Raw genomic sequence first — 7,895 nt, 5'->3', positions numbered from 1 at the left:
AGGGCCCCATCGCCCTGAAAAGTCGTCAGGGCTGATTCAGTCGGCCGAAACATTTGCGAGTAGCAACTGCAGGTGAGCTTAGTTATAGTGAGCGAAATTAAAATGGATTACACCGTATATTGTTCGCATCCGAGCGAACCGAAAAAGAAAGTTTATTAGGCAAAGCCTCCTCCCATATACAATTACGTTGGCTGGACCTATCAAAATTTATCACCCTATTCCCTTCATGATATGCATGGAAACATGAAAAGCAAAAACAAACTACCCAAATGCAAGTGATGACTCACTCAGCATGCTTAATTGTTCATTTACAGCATCTTGCAACAGTTCTGTAATGAGAGACTTGAGACCAAAAATAAGAAGCACAGCAATCCAGATGAGTCGAGCTAAGGTGTAAGTAAGAAACAACATGTTGCGTTTTAGCAACTCCGTGATAATTTGCAAGAGTGATGATACATCCAGAGTGCAAGAATGCTAGGCCGTGTTACAATTTGCACACAAGTAATTTGGACACAAGTGTAAGAAGAACCAGCAGATTTAATGTCTGAAAAACATCTTATGTTCCGGGAAATCCAAGCCGAGCTCCTTGCAGAGTTGCTCATCAGGTTGCAGAGTCTCCGGTATCGCACCAAAGGCACAGCGTGCGACCTCAATCCCGGAAATGGTATTGTGCAAGAATGCAGATGCTTCCTCTACACTCTTCCTCCAGTCATCAGACGGCATTTGCATTGAAGGCTTGGGAGAGAGAAGCGTTTTCTCTCGGATGACCTCATTTAGCTCTGCGGCCTCGACAAATCTCTCTGTGGCTGCCTCCCAGGATAGTGCATGCCTAAGATCATCTGTAAGGGGAAGAGGCTCTTCGACTAGAGCTCTAAGAGTTAATTGCACAAACTCATTGCTGGTATTGTACATGTGGCAATTTGGAAACTGCCTGAAGAATTCATTCGAAGGGTGGTTGGCGCAGATGACAATCTTTCCCATCGCAAGAGCTTCTGCTGTTGTCGTGCAAACCACATCTGTGGTGCTCGGATTAATAAACACCTTGTAGCTGAAACAACAGGAATACAAATGTAAGATCAACAAATACATAGAGAACTGGGTATTTTCGATAAGCTTATTTCTCAACTTATTGGAGGATATATAAAATAACAACCGAATAAAATTAACACGTTCACTCAAAAATTTACTCGCAAAGTTTAATATATTCAGTCTGGACGAACACAAATAAGTAGCCAAGAAGAGGCAACATGCGATGCAAATAAGGTTTTGAGGGCTTACTCATGAAATAGAGAATCCACATGATCACGGCCAGGATAAATTCTTACACCCAGAGTCAATTTACTGAAAGATTTTTTAATGTCATCAAAGTCTTCTCCGTTTCCATACAAGTCTACTCGTAAATCAGAAAGCTCGTTTTGGTGCTGTGAGAGTAGTTGGAGGAGTTCAGTATAGGCTTTACTCCAAACCATCTTCCCAATAAAGTAGGAACCCTTGGAAAAGGCCTTTTGACCTCCCTCTACTATTAACCCATGCTTCATTTGTCCAACCTCGAGGAATTTGGGGTTTACACCGTGGACATTACAGATGATGGACCTTGGGAGATCTTGGGTGGCAGCTGATAATCTCACAACCTGTAATAACATAAATGTTAGGTAAGCGGATGGTTTGTAAGAGGAAAATTTTGAGTATGATAAATCAGCAATTTAATTAGGACAAATGTCTGCATACAGAATTCTATATAAGTTGATGTGGTGACAACATGCAGAAACCCAGAAAAACAACTAGCCATGTCACAGGAAGTTCCCACTTAACCTTGTCCCATGATATTAATTTGTCTTAGTAAGTGCTAGTTTTTTCCTTCTGTGCACTCGGAAACTCCCCCTGAGTTTTAATCCCAATTATCTATTAACATAAAACCTATGCATACTTCAAGCCATCATCCACTCTTTGGTTCTTCCTATGTTCAATAATATAAAATGATCAAAGATCATTTAGATAATGCTGTCGGCATGGATAATGCTGACAAAGAACAAAAATGGACAAACCACTAGCAAAGATAAGAAGCATGTACTAGCATGAAGAACAATTCTAGAGTCCAGATATCTTCTGATATGGGAGAAGCACGTATCCAGCTTGCAATATGCCATACAAATAAATGCCAAGAACAAGCCTATAACATCATGACTTCGAGAAAGACAGCATTCTTCCGATTCTACTAGTTATATGATTATATCGACCTATGACCAAATTCCCTCCATCCAGATCGATTATGTAATTATATTTATGACATCTGGTACAAGGTTACATGACCATTTAAGCACACAGAAATAGTTGCCTATCCACCATGGCTATATTTTTATGACTGCCTATCCTAGAAATTTTCATTAGTCTAAATTCGGTAAGGTTCCACAAAAACTGATAAGTTTAACATGAACAACCTGTATAATGCTTCTTGGGTACATGACAGATACTTCAGATAGTAAATGGTTTTAAATTCAGGAAATGTTTATGATTTCCTGTTAGATACTTGGATACTTTTGGGATGCTCTTTGGCAAACAGTGATTTATAATGAACAGTGTTTAGGTTTGTCACTATAACCATCATTTAAGACACTCAGCAACATGGTTTGCTTTATTAGTCCTTACCGATGTATCTGTAATCAAATCAAATATTTAAGTTAGGAATTAAATTTTTTTCTTTACTTGTCATTGTAATTTAGGAAATCTTAATCTATTTCCTTGTTTGCTAATAACTATTAAGCATTCCAAATAGGGTGATATCATATTTGTTAGTATATTAAATAGAAATAATTTATATTAAATAAATATGAAAATAAAAATATATTTCTTTTAATGGAGGCTCACCTCCTCCTATTTAAGGGGAGGGATTTCTCGCCTTCGTTCCTCACCTAGCCGAGCCTAGCAGCGGGAGGAACGAGGAGTTACACCATGCTGACGAAAGTGAATATATATGTTATGGTATGAAATTGGATTGAAATTACTCACAGGCTAGGCCCAGCCCGTAGGCCAGGCCCAACCCACGGGTCAAGCCTTGGCCCATAGGCTAACCCAGCCCAACCATCATAGGCGGTCACATGCGACGCACCTGACCAGTCCATGGGCCAGGGCTGGGCCAGCTTTGTATGATGCATGCCTAGTTATGTGTAATGTACATGACCAGTAGATGGGCTGACCCAATCTAGCCCAATATTATTGTTGGATTTAGGCCTAAATATTGATTGAACTAAACTAGGCTTGATTAGTCTAGATCGATTCAAGGTGATTCCGAATTGATTGACTTATTCAAGTCAGTTTAACCTAAATTGAACCTAATCTAGTCCAAATTATACTAGTCTAGGATGGTTCTAGACAAGTTAAATGAGGATTAGAGATCGGTTCAGTTAGGTTCTAGTAAATCGAGTTCAATTAGATTAATTGAACTAGAGTTCAAGTCAATTGATGGCTAATTTGTATTATTTGATATTGATGATATTTGAAAAAGATATTTTAAATGTGTTATTTCATCCCAATATGGACATGACCAGTGTGAGATTATGTTATTTTCTTGTTGAGAGCAGATAGGAAGATTCTCTTCAGGGATTAACGGGCCGTCAGACATGGTGACTGGACGGTTCCTCCATCTGCTATTTGGAGGAACGTGTCCCCACTTTGGCGGGTGAGGGACACCACTCTATCCGCTGTTGGGAGTGCGATATGAGTTTGCCTCCATCCGCTGTGGGGAGAACACAAACTCATCCCGTAGGATAAAGCCTCTCCATCCGCTATTGGGAGAGTGCTCCTTCGGGTATTTGATATACGCCAATGGGATGATTGATTGAATTTTGATCATGTATTCATTTTGAGTTTATGTTTGGGGTTCCTACTCAGCGTTGCTGAATTTTCTTTGTTTTTGATTTTTAGAGCAGCCTCCCTTTAGTACTAAATCAGATTCCAGTGGAGAGCGGACCTTCCTCTACCGCTAGGTAGAGCCACTTGGATGATTCTTGAAGTTAACATCACTATGTTTATTTTTCTATTTGTGATCTGATGAATAAATGAATTGTAATAAATGTTTATGAATGATGAATAAAGTGATGTTTATCTACTTGGGCTGAATGTGTAGAAAGATATGAAAAAAAAAAAAATTTCAGGATGTGACAGTATCGATAAATTATTCATACGATACGAACCGAACTATACCGAGCCATACCGACACATGGTACATGGGGGCACACCGATGTACCGCCTATATCGGTCTCTTGTCGGATCGATATGTACTGCCCATACCGAGCAATACACTACGGTATGACGAACCTTGCTTAGCAAAATATCTTGATATTACTCTCTTATTGTTAGTTTCATTATTTTAGTTTCTTGTATGTTATTAGTGAATTTTATCATGGCAACGAATACACTTCTTGTTATGGTAAATTTAAGGATGCTCATGAAGTTTCATGTCATCACATGTCATTAGGTTCTAATTTTTTAATTTTAAATTATTTTCCCAGCAAAATATGATCCCACAGATGTCACTCGGTCAAAATGACTGATATCGACCTAATTGCCGCTGATCAATCCAAAACCCGATTCCAGTTTTATGACCAGCAGATAGGTGTCAAAGCTCAACAAGGTCTAGTGAACAAAGTTTTCTTCTTGTTTGCAAGTAATAGTTATTGCCAAAAGAGTATGTTGAAAAAGGGCTGACATCAAATCCATTAAACTGTTTCTGTAACTTGAGAAATTTGTGTGTTTGAACTAGGCTTAACCAAAACTTGATGATGACTGACTTCTCAGCTTTTGGTGATATAAATCATGATCAGTATTATGGTAGTAAATGCCACTGATTTTAGACTACCATCCATAGCTAGCATAGCTCTGTATGCCACAGCTTACAATCATTTGTTTGTGATAGGATTCACTTTTTCAGTTAGTCAAAGGAAAAATTGCCATGCAACAGTTAAATGGACATGCATGATTCTAGCAATGTATTGAAAGTTCTAACGGAAATAACAAGAACTTGAAGGATAGGCATAACTCTTGCAACACGCTAACCTTGTGGCAATAGATCTGAATAACCCAACTGTTGACATATTTCAAGAGAAAAGCTTGTATCTGTCCATTTTTCTCTCTCTTCACATATTCCAAGTAATTGGTATGAACAACACCTATCACTTTCCGGAACTTGGTTTTCCATCTCCGTCCATGATGGTACCATGTAAGATGTTCTGGCTCCTCAAGGATAGCAATATCTGCCACTTCATCAGGAATTGTCTCGGTGATGTCCCCAACAGGTAGAATGCTCCTTTTCTCCTTTGAGAACTGCAATTTTAGATAAATAACATGCAAGTTCTTAATTAAGTAAAAAGAGTAATGTACTACTATTTGTATACCACGGCTGAAACTTAGATCGAGCCACTCAATCAGCATTTGACAGCTTAAATTGGAAACATGAAGTACAGTGAAAAGAAGGCCTGTAGGGTACGTTTAATATTTTCAATAACAACAACCCTTAAATTATTGTAGTTGATGACAATTATGCAATCCACCAAAATATATATAATGAAAGTAAAGGTTCATGATTTTCTTCTGCGTATCTTACCTTTCCAGGATAAAATGTGATCTTAAATCCTGAAATAACATCAGCCTTCTCTTTGAGCCACCAATGAACATAGGCTTCGTGCTCCACCAGTGAACTAAATGTGGTTTTATTTGGATATACCAATGCTTGGTCCTTCAATGACAGCCAAGGAATTACCAGAGTGACGTCCCAGTCAGAATCCTTTGCCAGATAAGCAGCACGAAACAAAGGGTTGACAGCAGTTCCAGTCATCCATGGTAGACTTGCAGTTGTGAAAATCGCAATATGCTGCTTCTGAGCCATCAAATCGCTAGATATCACTTAATGAATGTCATGTCAGTCATTCAAACACTGTTGCCAATGCAGCCAAGTAAAAACCCAATGCCCAAGCTGCATTTCAACAAGAGAAAGAAGCATTGTTACAAAAAGAGAACCCACGTACACCAAAACCCATTTGCACCATAAGAAGATGTCTAAAGAATAATCCCCTGGATTTTATTTAAAAAACAAAAGAATAAAAAAATAAACAAGAAAAAGAGAAACATAGGAGAGAAGGGGGAGCAAACAGAGTGAAGAAGAAGATCACAACAGGAGGTAATATTAAGCCCTTTCGGATTATCGATACAGGAAAGCTTAGAAAATCAGAAGCTCAATCACAAAAGTCTTGATCTCAAAGATACACTTTTCAGTCCAACTAAATAAAATCTTGTGACATGCAGCAGTACCATTCCATCTTATTCTTAACTTGCAAGAAACATTGTCCAACCCAATTGTCAAGATGTCAAGGGTAAACACCAAGCATTGTTTAGCTGGATTGGGTTGGCAACAGATCTGGCCCTCCTTGCCTATCTATCTATGTGTTACAGAGAACACAGAGTTCACCGACGGTGATGCCTCTTTTGGTAAGAATATCTTCAGTATATGTTCGACCACAGTGAACCAACCATGCCAAAATCTTAAATCTGAGAGGGATCTTCAGCTTTTCCCCCAGAAGAAGTTTCAAGGGCAGGGATTTGAATAAATAAAAACCAGTTAAATTCCATATCCATAGAATTATATAACCGGAGTTGTTGAATTGCCAGCTAGGAAGCAAGCTGATCAAATTTTCATGGCTAAGAAACAAGACCAGTTACCAAGGCAACAAAGTCCTCGAGCTTGTTCACCCCTTCACCATAAAAAAGTCTAATATGATCGATTCGATATAACACCAATATTGGAAGCTGAAGGAAGTTTTATATACTAGTTGAGGCACGACATGTAATCTTTTATGGTAATCCAAAGCAGCAATTCAGAATGAGAGAACAAAATGAGGGTTTACACACATCATCATTAGGGTGCCATAAGATCTGGCAACAAAGATAAGAAAAGGAACAATCATGGAATGATTGATCTCCTATATAAAAAATCAAGGGACGCATCAAAATCATTGTTTTCGCACACACTTAACATCTTTTCCGGCCCCAAATTAATGGGAATAGCAATTTTCTCAGGAAACTAAATCTCATTTCGTAGTACCAAACTTGCGTGAACATTCCTATACCTGCCACGACCAATGCCAAAAAAGAGTTCTTACAAGTCGACTCGAAAAGGCATCAACGACGACAAATCAAACAAAAACCACAGATGGAACTGCTCGATTCTTCAGATCGGCGCAGCAAAGGAACGAATTAGGGTTCCAAAGATTCAAACTCAATCCTAGAATCTGATAAGGATACAACCTCGAAGGGCATCGAAACGCTTGAAAAAAGGCAACGGATCAAAAGCGGAGAGATTACCTCTCCTACATCTGCTTCTGACAGAGAGAGAAAGAGGGATCGTACATGGAGTTGCTCGATTCTTCATACCGGCGCAGCAAAGAAACGAATCAAAGGGTTCCAAAGATTCAATACGCTACGGATTTGACCTCGAAGTATTAGAAGAGAATATACGAAGAATTAAAAGGGAAGAGATTACCTCTGCTGCATCTGCTTCTGACACAGCGAGAGAGAGAGAGAGGGGGGGGGTGCGGAGGAAGTCGCCGAACGATAGGGAAAACGGAGCGGAACGAAGGATGAGGAAGCAGACGACGGAAACCAGAAACATACCGGTACGATACGCTCCCATACAAAGTTAAGAAAGATAGGGCCCTGCCCAACGTTTGTGTCGCCGTATCCGTACCTCAACCCTAGCCTTCGATCGAGAGGCGAGTTCAAGTATTCCCCAATCAAAAGGCAGGTATATTATTCGGGTGAAAGAAACTGATATATGAACCTAATTTTGGCGTTGATCTCGTGTTGCTTTGCTGTCATGACGAGGACGAGGGACCCAAGGTCGACAT

At 39.4% G+C, this 7,895-nt stretch overlaps 1 protein-coding gene across 3 annotated transcripts; it reads right to left on the bottom strand.

Annotated features, from left to right (window-relative positions):
* Positions 1-394: 394 nt before the first annotated feature.
* LOC103999640 (digalactosyldiacylglycerol synthase 2, chloroplastic) lies at positions 395-7,689 on the bottom strand. 3 transcript variants are annotated; one of them, XM_009421443.3, is made up of 6 exons: positions 7,532-7,610; positions 7,354-7,414; positions 5,600-5,968; positions 5,053-5,319; positions 1,279-1,631; positions 395-1,048 (listed from the first exon to the last, which is right to left on the bottom strand). In XM_009421443.3, exons 3-6 carry the CDS (start codon positions 5,879-5,881, stop codon positions 538-540), a joined length of 1,413 nt encoding a protein of 470 aa, XP_009419718.2. In that variant the 5' UTR covers positions 5,882-5,968; positions 7,354-7,414; positions 7,532-7,610; the 3' UTR covers positions 395-537. The 3 variants fall into 3 exon arrangements, with proteins under 3 accessions (XP_009419718.2, XP_009419717.2, XP_018675554.2); XM_009421442.3 differs by lacking the exon at positions 7,354-7,414 and having other exon boundaries at positions 7,532-7,689; XM_018820009.2 differs by lacking the exon at positions 7,532-7,610 and having other exon boundaries at positions 7,354-7,430.
* Between the last annotated feature and the right edge of the window lie 206 nt (positions 7,690-7,895).

Source organism: Musa acuminata, chromosome BXJ1-10 (assembly GCF_036884655.1).
Source record: "Musa acuminata AAA Group cultivar baxijiao chromosome BXJ1-10, Cavendish_Baxijiao_AAA, whole genome shotgun sequence".
Classification (NCBI taxonomy): Eukaryota; Viridiplantae; Streptophyta; class Magnoliopsida; order Zingiberales; family Musaceae; genus Musa; species Musa acuminata.
Note: the sequence above shows the minus strand (reverse complement) of the source record. Positions and strands in the feature narration are given on the sequence as shown.

What these genes read in the sequence shown, in the direction of transcription:
- LOC103999640 (XM_009421442.3), bottom strand. Translation starts at nt 5,881, where the DNA reads ATGGCTCAGAAGCAGCATATTGCGATTTTCACAACTGCAAGTCTACCA. An exon ending in TTCAGATCTATTGCCACAAG is followed by an intron (nt 1,632 to 5,052) that starts GTTAGCGTGTTG and finishes ATGTTATTACAG; the next exon opens with GTTGTGAGATTATCAGCTGC. An exon ending in GTGGATTCTCTATTTCATGA is followed by an intron (nt 1,049 to 1,278) that starts GTAAGCCCTCAA and finishes CTGTTGTTTCAG; the next exon opens with CTACAAGGTGTTTATTAATC.